This window comes from Cydia pomonella, chromosome 14, assembly GCF_033807575.1.
Source record: "Cydia pomonella isolate Wapato2018A chromosome 14, ilCydPomo1, whole genome shotgun sequence".
Taxonomy (NCBI): Eukaryota; Metazoa; Arthropoda; class Insecta; order Lepidoptera; family Tortricidae; genus Cydia; species Cydia pomonella.
Window position 1 is genome coordinate 17296880 of NC_084716.1, and position 20055 is coordinate 17316934.

General features: G+C 35.9%; 2 protein-coding genes across 3 annotated transcripts in view; both read right to left on the bottom strand.

Annotated features, from left to right (window-relative positions):
• Positions 1 to 8330, bottom strand: part of LOC133525096 (torso-like protein) — a 94684-nt gene extending 86354 nt beyond the window's left edge. The window contains exon 1 of one of the 2 annotated variants that reach the window (XM_061861346.1): positions 7738 to 8330. The gene's annotated coding sequence lies outside the window, so the exon portion shown is untranslated. The remainder of the gene's footprint in view (positions 1 to 7737) is intronic. The other variant, XM_061861345.1, reaches the window with a different exon arrangement.
• Positions 8331 to 10020: 1690 nt separating this feature from the next.
• LOC133525092 (uncharacterized) lies at positions 10021 to 16334 on the bottom strand. The gene is made up of 3 exons (XM_061861335.1): positions 16265 to 16334; positions 14808 to 14851; positions 10021 to 12916 (listed from the first exon to the last, which is right to left on the bottom strand). The coding sequence occupies exons 1-3, from the start codon at positions 16277 to 16279 to the stop codon at positions 10171 to 10173; spliced, it is 2805 nt and encodes a 934-aa protein (XP_061717319.1). The 5' UTR covers positions 16280 to 16334; the 3' UTR covers positions 10021 to 10170.
• Positions 16335 to 20055: the final 3721 nt, after the last annotated feature.

The window sequence follows — 20055 nt, forward strand, 5'->3', positions numbered from 1 at the left end:
GCCAAGATCAATTTCAGGTCGCTGCGCCACAGCAGTAAGTAAGTAAAGTATTTATATATTTATAATTTATATATTTACCTATTATCAGCGACTTATTATATATATCATCGTCTAGTAGCTACGAGCTATTACCCACTGGGAGCTATTGCATTGCCTGCGCTGCGCGCTGGTGGCCTAGCGGTAAGAGCGTGCGACTTGCAGTCCGGAGGTCGCGGGTACAAACCCCGGCTCGTACCAATGAGTTTTTCGGAACTTATGTACGGAATATCATTTGATATTTACCAGTCGGTTTTCGGGGAATTAAAACATTTAGTTGCCAAGAGGATCCCACGTGAGGAAGAAGAAGGAGTAGCTATTACCCACAACACAAGCCTTATTGAGCTTACTGTGGGGCTAGATCGATTTGAGTAAGATTGTCCCATAATATTTACATTTATTCTGAATAATCGAGAGGATTTCTAGAGATGATGACAGCATTATCTTATAATTAAGTACGTAAATCTGTATAAGTAAGTACAATGATTAGGTAAGTATTTAATTTATTGAATGAATTATCAGTCACGATAAGGAATAGGTACTATTGTTTATTAAACACTTAAGTCCTTGATGAAAACATTAATGATCGAAGAGAAAACATTTTACTCAGCAGGTGCCTGTTTTAAATAATTCTGGCTCGGGGAACTATAACATAAATAATAAGTTCTATTTATAAATAAATAAATTATAAGTAAGAAAATAAACACTTAAAGATACTTAATGTTATTAAAACTAAATTAAATAATACTTAAAATATAACTATTAAAATTAACTTAAAAATACTTATCTAAAAGAACTAGGCAATGTGCCCATTACCTACTACGCAGGCGGCATTCCCACGCTGGATTGCGATGGCCAATCTTTGCGCGAGAAAGCCGCCAGTACGAGGGTCACCTGTGGCGTCCCTCCAACGTTTGCTGAGTGTTTTGTGGAGCCTCCGAGCCCCCCTACCCCACGGCCCACGGGCCTGGTCCTAGTGTCAAAAGAAATGTCCTCGTCTTGGAAATCCAAATAATAGATGTGTTAAACAGGGGCTGTCGGCTAAGATTCGAATTAGGCTTTCAAACACTACTTTATCTTATCCTAGTGGTTCTGTGAGCTGTTTACCTCGTGAGCATAGCTTAAAAAAACGGAATATATTTGTGACTCCGCCATTACTGAAAAAAATACAATAATCTTAATCGTCTAAAAATATATTTAATCTTCAAACCTGCTCACAATTCACGAAACTACCATTTTTTTCTGCTTCAGTTGCACGAGAATCGGTTGAAAATTAGTAGAGAATTAATAGAGGAGAACGTCCGGACATACGAAAGCATTTTTAGCCAAGCTGAAACGGAGACCTTCAGGAGACCTTCGCTCAGTCAATTATTCGTACTTAAGTAAAGATGGAACCAATGTGTTACACACCGGGGTTTTATTCTGTGACCGGGAATCGAACTTAAACTAGTTTATTAAGCAAATGTCTTATTCAAGGATGCTGGTAGAATTGGTTGCATCTGAGTGAATTTACCCAATCTCTTGCGCAAGTAATGAAATGACGACAAAGATCGCAAAACGAGTTCGAACTGTCCGAAGTAAGGTTCCTTAATTATAGCAATATTTCACTTCCATTTATTTATTTAATCATATGGCGAACATATTGTAATCACAGAAACAATTCAAGTAATTAAATGTCTACACAGACTATAGCGGATCAGACTAAGCGTTAAAAGTATCTATCATTCTCTAACAGCTTAACTAAAGTGCCTCTATTAGACCGCCACGGCACTATTAACGATTTTGTCCATCGCGCGCTTACCTGTCTGTGCCTGTGGTTTTGGAATCCGTGGGCACGGTGAGGGACGACGGCAAGCGTCCCGACGGAGCCACGTTGGTGCCGTGGAAATTAGGAAGGGCCCTGGTGTGGGATGCAACGTGTGTCGATATCTTTGCACAGTCCCACATTCAGGGGACCCGGCACCGCGGCTGACCAGACCCAAATACTCCAGCGCCGCGAATACTCGTCGTTACTCAACGACTATGAGTTTGCGACTATGAGTATGGGAGCACTATCGGCGCGGGTGGTCGATACTACATGGGATGCCAGGGTTTAGTGGGTAGGGCCAAATTCTCCAGACTTGCCAGGAGAGGGGAAAAGAGCGGCGAGTCCCACTCACCATGCGTAAATGCCTTCATACTCCGTCAAAGAAAAAAGGTACTTTAGGCGCCTTGTTTTCATCCGCTACTATTGATGCCTATATTGATTGATGACTGTACATGCTCTTTTTGTAATGATATAATATGTATAGTATTGTTAGAAATCAAAATTGGCATGCCAGAATAGTACATTACGATACAAGTGCGAAAAATAGGAAATTCGTAACGAGTGGCGATAAATTAAAACACGACCGAAGGGAGTGTTTTAAATCGACACAAGTTGCGAATTACCTATTCGCACATGTATCGTACAACGTTTTACAGTACATATGACTCTTTAAATTTCCGACACAGTTACATAATATGCTAATTTACGCACTAGTGCGGAAAAGTAGCACCATATGTACTGTAAAACATTTTTTCATCTGACTGGATACAGTATGTCCTATAATGTCTTCTACTTGTAAGATAAACGTCCTAGTGTTTGATATAGTAATTGATTGCTTGGAAATCTTGGAAATAAAATTGAAGTGCTTGAAGCAAGAGGAAAAGTATCTTATTATAAGAGTATTCCAGAGAACGAGAAAAGCGGAATGATTGAATGTTAAATCTTGCAATGTTTAAATTTTACGTTAAAATGCATTTTTTAATTAGGTTAAAGTTTGTTGACGTTTAAGCTATTAATTTCCAAACCTGCTAAACCTGTTATACTAATTTGACATTACAAAACATTGCTTCTTTTTTTGTTATTAGGGTTCCGTGAATGTGACCAATAATAAGCTTTTTATAATAACTATCAACTTTGCGGCCAACAAGCACTAACAGTTACTTTAAAAAGCTCGGATCCCGTAAATTGTGTTGCTTTACATGCTTTACATTGCGGGCCGAATTATTTTGTATGGTTAATATTTTCAATGTTATTCTAAACAAAATTTATTTCAATATAGGTGCTTCTTCGGTTAACCACCGTTTATATATTCGCCCGTACTGAATTTACACACTGTATGTTGCTTAGATGTCCATACCAAGTTTCATGTAGGTAAAATTAGTGAAATGCGACCGTATCTTAGATTGTATAGGAGTGTCTTTTTGGCGGCGGGTTCGTCTGACTCTTAAGAGGAAAGGGGACGGCCGATTCTCCATACAAACGTAGTCCCCATTTTCCTCTCTGGATATTGACATTTAGGAGATTATTTTTACACAATTTGATGTATTATGTATTAACCATTAAACATAGCTAAGCCCCTACGTTCGACTTTTTTCGATTGGTATTATTTAAAAAAAAAGTGCTAGTCGGACTCGCGCTCGAAGGGTTCCGTACCATTATTCATAAAAACAGCAAAAAAAATATGTTTGTTGTATGGGAGCCCCCCTAAAATATTTATTTTATTCTGTTTTTAGTATTTGTTGTTATAGCGGTAACATCATCTGTGAAAATTTCAACTGTCATGTTCTGTTCATGATTACAGCCTGGTGACAGACGGACGGACGGACAGCGAAGTCTCAGTAAAAGGGTCCCGTTTGACCCTTTGGGTACGGAACCCTAAAAATGTTTGGCCATAGGGCTGCCAACAATCTATAGATAGCTTACGACTCTCTTGAGATATAATCTTGAGTCGAAACTGTCTTTTTTTGTCACTGGAATTAGGTCGTTGCAACGGCTGTGTCGCCGTGTTGTCACGTTAGGGCTCTGCGCAACTAACGAAATATTTGGGTTCCTTTTAGCAGAAACAGAACTAAAGTACTGGGTAGTCAAGATAAAGAATATTGCTTACTTCATTGTCTTAGTTTTTATTAAAGGGGCCACTGATTACCAGTTCGCCGGACGATATCGGCCTGTTCGCAAAAACTGTCAATCGCGAATAACTGATAGGCCGATATCGTCCGGCGAACTGGTAATCAATGGCGGTATTGGCCGAACCGAACGTTAATTAGAATTGACCATATTGAAACTTGACCATTACAAATTGAACCGTAAATACCGTAATCCGTAACGGACGGTAACAATTTACGGTTGATTAATTTTCAATATGGTCAATTCTAATTAACGTTCGGCCAACACTGATCAGTGGCCTCAGTGGGCCTTTATGGTTATATTCTTTGACGTTTTTATTGCTGTAGTTTTTTGACTGGTGTAATTATTCGTACTGGCAAATAAAAGAAGGCAGTTAAATTAGGAAGCAAATGCAAAATGCAAGTATTTTTAGATAACAGTCACGTCTGAAAACATCGTCACGATCGACGTGCCAACAATATGTATACACGACCTTATGGCCCATATATTAGGGTAGTGTATACATATTTTTGGCACTTTATCCGTATATTTTCAGACGTGACCGTACTTATATCAAATATTTAAGTAAGTAGTCTAAATAGACAAGCACCTAATACCTACCTAAATAAGGGTTGAGAATTGCGATACGAGTACTTCAGCTAAATGTGTGTGATAAGGCGTCAGGGGCGGCGGCTCCATACAACTCGATTCCCACCGGCTTGCCTAAAATTTATTGCTACATAAACCAAACTTATAAATCATCATTAAAATTAAAAATATTATATCCATAATGAAAACACTACGTAATACATTACCTTGGAATTGTTAACACGATTTACTAAAGCTTCACTATTGATTAAATTTCAACTAATCATAGCGAGCGCGCGAAGAGAAGCTCAGCTTGACTATTCATTCATGCGCCACTACACAGATACGAAAACTCACGCACACGCTCATAAATTTTGCTATAGAGAGTGCGCGCGAATGAGCTTCAAAGCAACTCGGTCTTGTATCGAGTTATTCATTTGAATAAAAAGCTTAAACGTAAGAGTATAAGGTTTATATTGGAAAAATGCACGCACATATTCATAAAGTCCGCGAGTACTGAGGGGCCTACCGCGAACACCGCGGTACGCAAATTGCGGGCAACTTTCTCTTTTACTCCAATAGCGTAATTAGGGTGACAGAAAAAGATGCTCGCTATTTGCGAACTTCGTGGTACGTGGTAGGCCCTCTGTACACGGCCGCGATAACTTCAGTTATATTACCATGCTGCTTCATTTGAATTTAAACCTTAAATACAAACAGGTAACATTTATATTGGAGTGTAATGTTTCACAATTTTGAATCGGGTGCGTTTGCCGCGCGTATGCTTAATATTGCCATACAAAAACATTGAATTGAATAAATGGGTAAGATTTTATTGTATTTTACTATCATTAATACCAATTTTTGTAAAAACCTTTAAAAAAAAGATAAATATTAATACAAAATCCAAGTATCTTATGTAGTCTCATCTCAAGTTTAATTATTTGATAACGAACGTTTCTTCAAAGAAAGTACTGTTTGTAGGTTTGTAGTAATAGGTTTTAGAATTCGTGGGTGAAAATGGAATTATGTTATGATAACTCTCCCGTCGCGGTTGATACCAAGGCTTGTTGTTATTATTAGAGTTTTAAATGTTTTTATGTGATTTTATTTAGTTTTGTGCACAAATTTATATATAAAGTTACTAAGCCCGTGAAATTTTGTATTTTTTGGTGTATAATAGTATGGCAAAGGAGGTTATTCACTAACTGCAAAACGTTGCGCCCAAGGATACACCTAGCGCACGCTTCACTTTTATCATGAAAAAAGTACATAATGATAAATTAGGTTTTTTTTTGTTCCGAGTTGCCTAGCCAGAATTTTCACGCGCCGCTACTGTAAGGCGTTTTCTATAAAACTACCTAAAATATATGCAAGTCTAAACGGTTGACTTTTTAAAAGACCCGTGACTACAGTACTAAATTAAGTAGGTATTATACACGTAGTTATTAGCTAATTATTATATTGGTCTTATAGACACTGTTTATCTGATATAAACACTTTGATTTGATATTAAAATCTAGTAAGGTATAATACCCACTCACGTTTTTTATTATTTTTGGTGTTTTGGCTAGACATCAACTAGAATATTTGGATAAACTTTTTTTGTTTTGATTCCGAAGGAGCACAAAGTCAAAATACCAGTTTAATTTTATTACCTTCTAATTCGACTCCAAGATAGTTCGTGTCATCCACGATGACGCGCAGATTTGTCAAATCTAACCTTTAAAAACATGGCAATACAAGTCAAGGCACGCGTCTTCGTGAATGACACTATATATACTATCCAATAAAAATTTACACTATAATTATAATTTTATTTTAGTAAGTACCTACTTATGGGTGTGTTGTCGAGTTGTTATTAGGTGTAAGGTGTATTCGGGTAATACCGAAAAGTTCAGAATGTCAGGTAATTCCAAAAATGGACTCTAAAACGATGGAATTATGGGTGCATTTAGGACTTACTGTCAATTTGGAGTAGTCGGAATTACCCGAATACACCTTAATGCTTTCTATAAAGTCAGAACAACATATCGTCAACCGTGGTGAATATGGAGAAACCTTAAAATGTGATTTACAGTACATATGGGGCTACTTTATAGCACTAGTGCGAGAAGTAGCATATTACGTTACTGTGTCGAACATTTAAAGGGCCATATGTACTGTAAAACGTTGTACGATACATGTGCGAATAGGTAATTCGCAACTCGTGTCGATTTAAAACACTTCCTTCGGTCGTGTTTTAATTTATCGCCACTCGTTTCGAGTTTCCTATTTTTCGCACTTGTATCGTAATGTACTATTACAGTACATATGGTGCTACTTTACCGCACTAGTGCGAAAATTAGCATATTACGTTACTGTGTCGAACATTTAATAGGCCATATGTACTGCAATAGTACACTACGATACAAGTGCGAATAATAGGAAAATCGAAACGAGTGGCGATAAATTAAAACACGACCGAAGGGAGTGTTTTAAATCGACACGAGTTGCGAATTACCTATTCGCACATGTATCGTACAACGTTTTACAGTACATATGGCCCTTTAAATGTTCGACACAGTAACGTAATATGCTAATTTTCGCACTAGTGTGGTAAAGTAGCACCATATGTACTGTAAAACGTTGTACGATACATGTGCGAATAGGTAATTCACAACTCGTGTCGATTTAAAACACTCCCTTCGGTCGTGTTTTAATTTCCTATTTTTCGCACTTGTATCGTAATATACTATTACCTGACATTTTATTTATATCATATCATGCGATAATATCATTATTTATATCATGCGATTAAAAATAATAGATATTGTTTAATACAATCTTGTGGATATTTTCAAAAAAATGGTCAGGTATATCACATTTTAAGTTTTCTCTTATCACCCCGGTGGACGGTACCTATTTTAATTTTGGTAATTTTGAACACAGGTTGGTACCTATCTATTATCTAGTTAATTAATTTTATTTTGAGAAAACTTCGACGAAATTAAGTATCTATATTTTTAATTCATTAAACTATAGGTATATTTTATTAAAAGATACTTAGGTACTTACTGAAAAAATAGGTGTAAAAAATAATACGTTATAAATGGATTTCCCTTTATAGGGCTTAAATTCAAGCTGTGGTTCAAGTGAAAAAAATACTCTTATAAGAAACTTGTTAGGTAGGTAGCCAGTTCTAAAATTAACAAACTTACCTGAGATTACAATTCCATCAAAATCCAACCAGAAACCGATTTCCTAGGAACATGGACGATATCGAAAACATCCTCTTAAAACAACAACATCGGTAGCTTTCAACAATAGAACACGATACCGCGAAATCACAGCAATTTACAAAAAAACTAACAGACCGAACTAAAAACAATCACTTCAGACTTTTAGTGGCTCACTACTGTTTAAAAAAGTTGTTCTTTGATACAATCTCATTTAGGAAATTGTGTTTTAAGTTTTTTTTCGTCCGCGCGCATCTAAAACTCGCGAACGACACAAACAACGAACACGGGGGCCGGTCACTGACTGAGCATTTGGTCTAGGTATTTGTTTTGACTTGTGGTCGGGCAACAAGTTGTTAAAGTTACCTTAGTAATAATAGATTTTTGCGTCGCTCATGCTTTAGTCGTTTTAAATTCATAGTTTACGATTTGCTCTCACCTCAATATTTTATATTACAGAAATATTCATACATAATTCACAAAATTTAAAGTTAAAATTTTAAGTTATGCAGTTGGTGCGCCATCTATCCGTTCCTATAACAACGAATATGCTAACGAATACATATAATAATTTAATCAACGATTACTAGATGGCGTTAAACCATGCCCAAAGCGCCATCTTACGGGTAGTAGCAGAATTAATGCAAGCCCGTGCGAACTAACAAAATGTTGACCCCCTTGGATTCACATCGTTGTGATTTTTAGTACTTTGAATAGATGGCGCAAAATTTAAAAATATTTATACTTTCTCACTTTGTCAATAGGTGATATTCCTGCAATCTTCTGCAGCCAGAGCGCAGCACTGGCTAGAGATGGTCCTACTTATACTCAAAGTCAAAGTCAAAATATTCTTTATTCAAATAGGCCTAGCAACAAGCACTTTTAAATCGTCAAACTTTACAAATATCATCTTAATCTAAATATCAGAGCAATTTATTGATGCCTCAGATCATAGATTGATGCAGTTATTATTGTTCTAAAAAAAACATTGAACTATTATAGATAACTTTATAATAAGAATTTCACAAAAGGATCGTCAAACATCAAAATTGTATAAAAATACTAGTCTAGAACCTCAGTATTTACTCAATTTAGAGTGCTTAAAGGGGCATATAAAATCCCTCTATAACTTTCTAACCAAAGTTAAAAAATATATACGAAAAAATATCGGGAGATTAGCCGTATAATAATAGAGAACTAAAAATAAATACTTTTATTTAAATAATATACATGATAGGCAGGCCCATTTTTGAGATTTCTTTAAAAAACCCTTAATAAAAGGTCGTAAGTGCAGCGCTAACACGCACTTCTGCACGACATATCTTTATCTAGAAGTTCTAGAACATCCATTCTTGTTAACTACGCATTATCACACATTGCCTGTCACGGATGATTACCTTTTTTTTTTAAATTATGGTTTATATTATGCCAGAATTTAGATTTTTCGTCTTTCGCGGTAGGCCCTCAAATTGTGCTGCTGACGCCCCTTACGCAGAATTATGTGTAATATTCCCTATAGTAAAATAGCCAAGAACATATCGGCCATGCTCAGTTTCGTAGTTACCCCTCCGTCAAAATATTTTTTTTGCAAAAACTCAAAAACGGCTGACAGATTCTCTATAGTTTTCCTTGAAAGTCTTTACTAAGCTTTACTTTCACGATTTTTTTTTTCATATTTTTGGACTCATGGTTCAGAAGTTAGGGGAAGTAGACAAGAAACATACTATTTTTCTTTCAGAGCGATTATTTCCGAAATATTACGTTTATCAAAAAGGGTTTCTTGAAGGCCCATATTCGTTTAGAAAGACTATCCAACGACACCCCACACTATAGGGTTGAAGCGAACAAAAATTAATTCCCACTTTTGGTGTAGGCTCCCCTACACCAAAAGTGGGGATGACCCTAAAAAAATTTTTTTTCTAGTTTTTATTTTACGACTTTGTTGGCGTAACTGATTTATATATTCGTGCCAAATTTCAGCTTTCTAGCACTAACAATCCCGGAGCCAAGCCGCGGACGAACAAACGGACAAACAGACAGACATACGGACATCGCGAAACTTGATTTTCGAGCCTTTTTCTACTCACATGTTGGATGTACGTGGAATCATGAACTTATTTATTATTCATTTATTTTTAACTTGATTACACAATAAAAATAGGTACAAGTGGCGAACTTAATGCCTTAAGGCATTCTCTACCAGTCAACCATCGGGCAAATCAGGAATTCTCGAAAATATGGTGGAATCAAATGGAAAAAAGAAACTGCTTCTGGGATCCCTTTTATTAATGCTTCAAAATAGTTTCGGAATAATACGGATACTAGCCTGGGTCGTCAAATTAATTTAATAATCTAATGTTCTTAACTCTACTTAATATTAACATAATTAGGAATATTATGCCAATCTTAGCTTTTTTATCCATTTAAACCAGATCTACCCTTCCACTCTAAAGGAGTACCACTGCTGGTTGCAGAATTACCTCCAATTATCCTCCACTCCGGCATCTCAGGAGTTATAATTCTATGAGTACCATAGATTCCAAAATCCCTGTGCTTTACCTGCCCTTTTCCTTGTTTCAGGGTTGTTAGTGATCCCTTTGCGTATTGCGGTTGTATCTCTGACAAGGCTTGTCTCAGTAATGCAGCGTCTTGAGATTTATTTCTGCTCGAGATCTGAGATTTTTCTGATTTATTTTTGGTTGAGTCCTGAGGTTTTTTTGTCTTATGGGTATCTTTCCTAAACGACACTAATTCTTCAATAGGCAAAACTCTCAATAAGCTTTGTTGATCTTTGGAACTACGCCCCTGAACACCGGCCTCAGAATGATGTTTATGTGGAGTAATAGATAAGGGCACAATTCCTAAAATTTTTGCTGGCTTTATCATTGTGAGTAACAATCCTTCTAAATAGGGAATATTTGATGACGCTTTATACTCGTGTGTACTTTGTTTCATCAAGCGATCGTAAGAAAATGGTTTTCCCACTAAAATTGGTCTAAGCTTTAGGTTATCAAGGCTTGACATTTTACCACTGCCATCTATAAGAGTTCCCTCGCCAGTAACAATCCAACCGTTTTGCAAAAGAACGTTTCTTATTGCTCTGTCCAATGCTATGATATCTGCTGTGCTTGAAGGTATTCTATTACCATTGAGAGTTGTGATTCTGAGTTGCTCTCTAAGCCAATGGTCGAAGGCTGGATCTTCTATATAATGATAATTGTAATTAAAAGGTTTGTACTGATCTGTTCGAAATTTGTCCCAATGATTAGGGATACGTGAACCTCCTTTCCAATAAGTTTTAATGGTTTTGAAAGTCCAACCTATAATTCTGCCAAATTTGTCTCTTCGAGGCACTTTCATTCTTCGGAATGCTGGAAATTTAACCTCTTGATCAACCGGAAACCGGAATTTCTCGATTGGAGGATGTCTAATATGAATGGAATGATTAGGTTCGTCTAAAGGTTCTTTATGCCAAATCGTTTCAATCCCGCCTGGTAAAGTGTGTTCTGAGTTACTTTCTGCAAACAGATCTTGAGGTTCTAAAGAGTCTATTAAGGTCGAATCTATTGAAGAAGAAGAGTCATCCAAACTAATATCATTATTTCTTAATGGTTTAACAGGAGCATGGTATGTTTCGTGAGAATTTGGGTTGTTTTCTTCTGAAACATGTATAAGTTCTGACGATACATCTTGTGTTGGAGGTTTAATATCATCAATCACAATTTCTGTCTTTATGTCGTCATTTCCTCCTGGTATAAGCTGTGAAATAATTTGAGCAGGATTAACTTTGTTTTCATCAGGTTCCATTTCCAATTCCGGTTTTTGTACGCCAGTTTCATCGATTATAATTTCAGTATTTTTCTGACCATTTGGATATGAAATAAATGGTTCAGGTATAACTTCGTTTTCATCAAGTTGCATTTGCCATTTTGGAATATTAATGTCAGTGTCAATTACAATGTTTGTCTTTTTGTGATCATCTTGTCCTGATATATGCTGGGGATTTGAAATAAAATGTTCAGGTTTAACTGTCTTCTGATCAATTTGCATTTGCCACTGCGGGATTTTCATTCCAATGTCATCAATCTTAATTTCTGTATTTTTGTGGTTTTTTGGATATGATATTAAATGTTCAGGTTCAACTTTAATTCCATCAAGTTGCATAGGCATCTCTGGGATTTTCATATTAATGTTATCAAGCATAATTTGTCTATTTTTATGGTCATTTGGTTGAGAAATAAAATGTTCAGGTTTAATTTTGATTCTATCAAGTTGCATTGGCCACTTCGGGATTTTCGTACCAATGTTATCAATCATGATTTCTGTATTTTTCTTATCATTTGGATTTAAAATAAAATGTTCAGGTTTAACTTTGATTTCATCAAGTTGCATTGGCCACTCCGGAATTTTCATACCAATGTTATCAATCATAATTTCTGTATTTTTGTAGTCATTTGGTTGTGAAATAAAATGTTCAGGTTTAACTTTGATTCCATCAAGTTGCATTGGCCACTCCGGTATTTTCATGTCAATGCCATCAATAATAGTTTTTGTTATTTTATGGTTGTTTTCAGGTATAACTTTATTCTTATTAATCTGCATTTGCCATTTGGGGATTTTCATGTCAATGTCATTGATCATAATTTCTGGTTTTTTGTCGTCATTTTCTTCTGATATATGCAGTGGATATGAATCAATTGATTCAGGTTTCACTTTATTTTTATCATGTGACATATGCCATTCCGGGATTTTAATCTCAGTGTAAGAATGTTGTTCATTAAAGTCTTTAGGTATTTTATGAACTACAATGTTTTCTTTATCTTCATTGATGTTATGCTGTGGTACAGGTTCAATATATGTTTTATGTTCCCGTATATCTTTGCTGGGACTGATTTCAAATATTTCTCTAATAGACGGATTCTGGTCAATATTATGAATGTGACCATACGTGTCGGGGAAATCGGGAATTTTTCTCTGATGTTCCTTTTGAGGAATGAAGCTGACAATTTCACCTGTGTTTGGTTTCTTGTATACGAAAACAACTAGTCTCTCGACACCTGAATGATCTGAATCCAAACTGTTGATGATCGTGGGAGATTCCGTAGGGCATAGACAGTTTTCATTATTTTCTTTTACGTGCAGTGGGTCCAATCGTGGTAACCTAAAATTAAAAGTAAGTGAACATTTTTGGATATCTATACTAATGGTAATAAATAGTTACATTGTTTTTGGTTCCATCTGTAATTGTGTAATAAGCAGAGATCGGACAAATTTGCGTCATTGCTCGCAATAATGTGGACATGACTCCAAAATTAATCAAATATGTAATCATTTAATTAATTTCTTACTTAACTTAAATTTTTATTCCTAGTCAATAAATACAAAAGTTTGTTAAAGTATAGATTTATTAAAGAAAATAATCAGTATTTTTTCCAAATTTTCTGCAGTCAGTCTATTTCTTTTTACATCAAAAATATACTTAAGTGCTGAAAAACTCCGCTCGCACTCCACTGATGGTAATGGGGCAAACTTAAGTAGTTTTATAGGAATATATATAGGATATTATTATTCCAGTATAATTCAGAGTTTATTTGCTGTTCTAAGTTGTGGGCGATAACCTCAAAATCGGGATAAACTAAACAAAGAACAGAAAATAAACTCTGAATTATACTGGAATAATAAAATTCCTATAAAACTACTTAAGTTTGCCCCATTAACATCAGTGGAGTGCGAGCGGAGTTTTTCAGCACTTAAGTATATTTTTGATGTAAAAAGAAATAGACTGTCTAAAATAAACTCTGAATTATACTGGAATAATAAAATTCCTATAAAACTACTTAAGTTTGCCCCATTAACATCAGTGGAGTGCGAGCGGAGTTTTTCAGCACTTAAGTATATTTTTGATGTAAAAAGAAATAGACTGTCTGCAGAAAATTTGGAAAAAATACTGATTATTTTCATTAATAAATCTATACTTTAACAAAGTTTTGTATTTATTGACTAGGAATTAAAATTTAAGTCAAGTAAGAAATTAATTAAATGATTACATATTTGATTAATTTTGGAGTCATGTCCACATTATTGCGAGCAATGACGCAAATTTGTCCGATCTCTGGTAATAAGCAAGATTACCTGCATACAATTTTAAGAGGGGGCTGGGTCAAAATTATTTTCGTTGTATTGTTTCCGCCCACTCTGTCAATCTTGTATCTATGTCTTCTACCAAATTAATAAAGTCGAGTGCTATTGTCTTTCTAGTTGTAGATTATATTTTACTTGAGAAAAATTAAAAACGAAATTTCATCTCATGCGGAAAGCTCCACGCCGTCACATTTTTTGGGGACAATAAACAAGACAATGGGTAGAATTTTGACCCGGTTAACGCAAAATTTTAGTATTGTTGTTGTAGTGTTGTATTGTGATCGCAATAAATATACGATATGATATGATACATTTTAGACAATGGAGATCACGACCCCGAAATCACCCAGTATTGTTACCCTGCATACCATAGCAGAATAATTTTAGTATAAAATATCTAGTGATATAGCCAAGGGATTTGGCTAGCAAAATATTAATCAGGAATATACTTTCAGAGTTATTGAGGTAAAACTTTAAAAGCAACGCAAACAACGTCGAAAGTTTCGCTTTTTTTCTAATTCCCTGGCTTTATACCCCCTTGGAAGATTTGGAAGTAAATATAGGTAGTACGAGTATATAGGTAACTAGATTAAGTGTAACCTTTGCGCCGTCATTGACTTAATATAAAGTCAGGACATTTCGTGCCCCACACGCCACGACTTCATACCAAGTTGACAATTTGTTCACGTTTGTACACGTGCAATTTTTGACGTGGCGTTGATGACACTTTATTACTTCGAGGACGTGGCGGCGAAAAGGTTGAAGCAAATAGATATTTAAAGATAAAGATAGTTTATTATTCAAGTAGGCATATTACAATGCGCTTATGAACGTCAAATAAAGATACACCGGTTCTAACCCTACACCTCTTCAACAAACATAACATAACATAACATCTCTTTAATACGAACCATAGTGCGGATGTTTTCACCACCAAGTACATCAACGGTAAAACCTGGAATCAATCATTTCCTGTGAGTGGCAATCGTATGTCTATAAACGTACATAACGTAAGGTTAACTGGTAGAGAAATGACTCTTGGAGTTAACTCCCAAGGGTCTACCTACAGTATAAGGTTCTTCAAAAAAGGAGCGTACAGATTTTTAAAGGGTCGGTAACGCGCATGTAACACCTCTGGAGTTGCAGGCGTTCATAGGTGACTGCTTACCAGCAGGCGGCCCGTGTGTTTGTTTGCCACCGTCGTGGTATAAAAAAGTCTACCTTTCGTAATTAGGTACCCTACCCTCCACATACGTTCGTATCTAGTAAATGTTTCTTTTTATAAATAAAGAATATATGTATATATAATAAATACTTATGTATTTTTGCCCTGGTATATAAACAAGTTACGCTGCATACTTATTTTCCCCAAATACCTTTTAATGGACTAAGGAACTTGAACTATATATAAGTGAAATGTCTAAAGGCATAAACCTTGGTATTACAAATAAATTTTTGGCAAAAAAAAACTTGGTACAAGCTTTTAACGCTTACTGTACTTTTCTTCCCACAGGCAACTACGAGTAATACTCATCCAGATAATTCTAAAAACCGCAAACACAATTAGGTTGCGTTGTGTCATCACAGAGTTCCTAAGGCCACCTCCTGTCACCATCACCAGATCAGCTCGATGCACGGTGGGCTGGATGGCTCGAAAAGAGGACATTCATATGCCTTATTTCGAAAAAATGTATACCACATTTATTGTTCCTTATATAATTATCTATCGGATAGCATTTTTCAAAAAATGATTTTCTGAAAAAAGTGCGAATATCCTCTTTTCGAGCGATCCAGCCCACCCGTGCGATGGTACCATAATATTGCATTGTCACCCGACTGTTTCATATGTATCCGATGAGATGAATATGCAAACCGGAAAATGGGTCAAATTTAGCTTCCATGATTCGACCCATATACAATACTAACAGAAGTTAAAAGCTTGTAAAAATAGAACAAATGACCTAGACAGTGCCTAGACTCCTGTCTAGGTTTATCATTAAAAAAATGACATCCTAAAACTTAACTTCAACAATCTTTTCTTAGGCATTATTCTGTATTGTTAATATTTTTTGTTACTATCGAAGTATCGACCTGATTCGAAGAATGAGATACAATAACGATAAGTTCTGGTTTAGTTCTCGTTTAGCTATCGTTTGTATGTCGTATAATTGACGGAAACATCTCGACACTTTGCCGTTAGAAATATCGTAGATAGATCTTACTGGGATCACAGCGGAATCGAAATAAACGTCAATTTTGACATGTCGTATAGTTATCGATCTTTTAAAGATCTTTCCAAGATCTAAAACGTGTCTTAATCATTCTTTTAATGGGGCCGTAATATGTTTATAGGTAACTAGGTACTTACCTTCAATATACTCATGATTACACAATAACAAACACTTATCAGCAAATCTCCATCTCTCTGAACGTTCGTAGTTCGAAAAACCCGTTTTATACCAAGAATTAGAAATAATTAGTGCACCGATGAAAAAGGAAAACGCACTAAATTAGCGAAGATAATTTACTTCACTGTCACGGTTTTCTTAATTTAGCTAATTGTAATGTAAATTTTCGACGCGGTTCCGCGCTATCGGTTCTGTCCGCTAGCTGGCGCGGTTGCACGGAGCGGGTGAGCGGGTTAACGAAAAATGGTATGAGCAACGCTAATTGGGTACTTGACACGTGTTGAATACTATAACAAAATTTAGCTAAATGGATAGAAAATGAGCCATCCATTATAAAAAAGTGGAATTAAAAAGAATATAAGTATTGAGATTAAAAAAAAATACAAGGCTCCAAATTCTCAAAAAAAAAACATTTTTTTTTTAATTTTCAAAAAGAAAAAAGAAAATGGGACCATTCGATTACTTACAGTTTATTGAAAAACAAATTGTATCGCAACTATATACATAAAAGCAATATTTCAGGGTCAAAATGGCAATTTTCTTGATCTTCCATACATTTAGGACAGACTAATGTAATGTGACGTCACATTACAATATCATTTTGTTAGAGGCGTTTCAATCGTCGAGTGCGAGCGTCAGACTTTAACTCTCATTTCAGACCTCTGTGTTGCTTAAATGCCATGAGTCCTATATAGACATTTGATCCTCAGGAAAATCAAGATCGATTGACATTATTTACGAAAAACTGTCAAGTAGCCAATTGGCGCGGACGCGTGCGATGGATTTTACCTACAATGGCACCCGCGTGCGTGCATCCGCTCCGCCGTGCACCCGCGCCAGCTAGTGGACGCCCTTTGAGTAGGTACTTACCACAAGACAGTACCATTAGGGTTGTAAAAGTAGTTATTAGGGGTCCTTGATCACCTGAGAGACATCATCATCACAGGTCTTTGCGTCTATTGCAGACGATTTAGGCGTTGCTGTTTAGACAGCGGGTTTGGTGACTGTGGAGGCCGATGCGTGAGCGGCACGGCCTCCCAAATTTTTGGCAGAAAAAGCTCATGCCCTCTGAGGTTCCAGTCCCAGTTTTCTGCGATACCTTCTGCTATCTAACGCATTAAACCAGGCTTGGTCGCATAGCCTTGCCACAACACGCTTGCGCCATCCACCACGGTCTTCAGGTAAGGATTTCTAGGCATGGTGGTCGATTTCGAGTAGACAACCTGAGAGTAGAGCTTCAAAAAGGAGCGTAGATATATACAGGTTTCCAAAGCGTTGGAAACGTGCACGTGATGTGACACATCTAGGGTCATAGCCAAGTTCACAATCGTATAACAAACGCCAAACGAATAATAAAATGTATAGTTCGTGTCATCTACGCTGACGCGCAGATTTGTCAAATCTAACCTTTAATACATGACAATACAAGTCAAGGCAAGCGTCTTCGTGAATGACACGATCTATACCGGGATTACAGATGCTACTTACGAAGATTCATGTGCACATTTCCATACATTATATGTTGTTGGCGTTATGTATCAACGGTTGTCATCTTGGCTCGGCGCCTTGGATTCCCAGGCGTACAAAAGTTACGGTAACCGCTTACTATATGGCAGGTCGTGTGCTTATTTGCCATCGACAAACAACATATGTTAAAAATGAATTCTTCGTTGAAAATTAAAACTCCATTACTTATGTAGATAAGTATAGCTATATTGCAAACATAATTATAATCGCACAATTTTCTTATAAGTACATATTGAATAAACAAAACTTAAATTCTTCCACATCACTTGGGTATTGTCATAAATAAATATGCATTAAGTAAAAGATTTTCTTCTAACAGCAATATCATCTTTTTCGTCACAGGCTTCACGGGTTCAAACCATAAGTATTAGCAGAGCAATAGACATTAATGTAAGGAACATATTAAAGAGAAAATCAATCTGTTTTCGGTTTCTGTTCAACAGCAGGATCCTTTTGCGGCTGACTCTTTAACTTCTCCTTTATTTTCTTCAGCAGCTCAGTCTGTTTCTTATAGAAATACCCTTCTTCCTGAGCTACCCCGTACTCCCCCAACGCCCCTCCACTTTGCCTGACCGACCCACCCCCTCCTCCGCCTCTTCCTACTCCGGATCCTGGAGATCCAGAACCCTGGATTAATCTGAACTGGGTCCAATACGGAGACTTGACATGTGTTGAGCGCACTGCAATTTTGGAGAACATTTTAATTTTTGTTTACGATTTTGATAGTTCACTGACGTTTAAGTTTTTTTTTTTTTTTAGGTGTAATCTATAATGTATTTTTAATGTTTTTATGACACCACCATTTTAATTATGAATCTTTCATACTTTTTATTAATACGTATCTGCTGTCGTAGAACATTTACCGTAAAATACTACAATAAGTGAAATATTTACGGACTTCATTGGCTGTTTAAGCTGAGTATTGGTTCGTTAAAAATAGCATTAAAAAGTATACAACACTGACAGTCAATTATTGACATATCTAAAGCTCAATGTCACAAAAACACAAAATGTATTTAAAATTTTAAACTAAACAGACCATCAATTAATAGTTTTATTATGTTTCGTCCAGTCCGTATATTTTAACGCCACCATTTTTTCCCAAATTACCAACAATATGACTTGCAACAGCTTAACCCGTAGTGCCCTAACCTACAGAGTGTTTTCTAAAAGCCAATCGCACATGTGTGCCCAAGTCCGATACGTGGATAAGTCAGCGAAGCCCCCGGCCAAGGCAGGAACAATAGACAAACTAAACATGCCAGGTTTCGTCACCCCAGATAACGCAAAAGAGGAAGGGTACTTCACTCAGAAGGCGAAGCATCAGCTTGAAGAACTGAAGAAGAAGTTAGATAAACCTAAAGTTAAAAATTACGAGAAGAGAGATTAAGTGCACGATTTAAGGCGTTTCACGGGTCTTAACAATTTATTTTCATCAAATAATACATAGATATTTAAAATTGTACTGTGTTTTGTTCATATATACGGGTGTAATGTTTGAGGTGATACAAGACATAGTTAGGTACATACGTGACTGTAAGCAACTTTTGTTGAGAACAACCCTGAAATCGCTAAAAAAAGATCAGGTGATCCGTACTAAAGTTCAATTGGACAATTGTATGGAGATCAGGATTTTTTAAATGTTACTGCTGATATAGTAAAATTTGATCATAGCAATGAATATAATTGCGTACATATATAATGGAAACAACGCACTGATAACAAATTTTTATTTTTTTACAAAATAAATTGCAAAATTCAACGCCCATTTATTATATCCTCCGGATTCTTGATGACTATTTCTTTCATAACACCTTTTTTTCTTAATCGTTCTTTTTCTAACCTCAATTTTTGTTCCTCGGAGGATTCTTCCATAATTTTTATATCAACTCCCAAATAGCTCTTCATAAAAGGAGACTGTTCTTTTTCATTGGCAAAATTTCTTGCATTCTTATTTGTGACATAATTGATATCACACATTACAATATTTTTTGCCAAATGATGAAAGTTTAAGGAGTGAGGTGTATTACTCAGTTCTAATCTTATGTTCCAGAAGAAGTATTGACAGAAGGGTTTCATACAATTTGGAGAGACAATCGAATCTTTACCAGTCGAAATTAATCGAGAATTGGAGAAAAATCGACGTTGTAGACAAGATTTTATGAAATTCTGATCTTTAGACAATGTGCAAAACTTGATAAATAAAATCATGGTAATTAAAAGA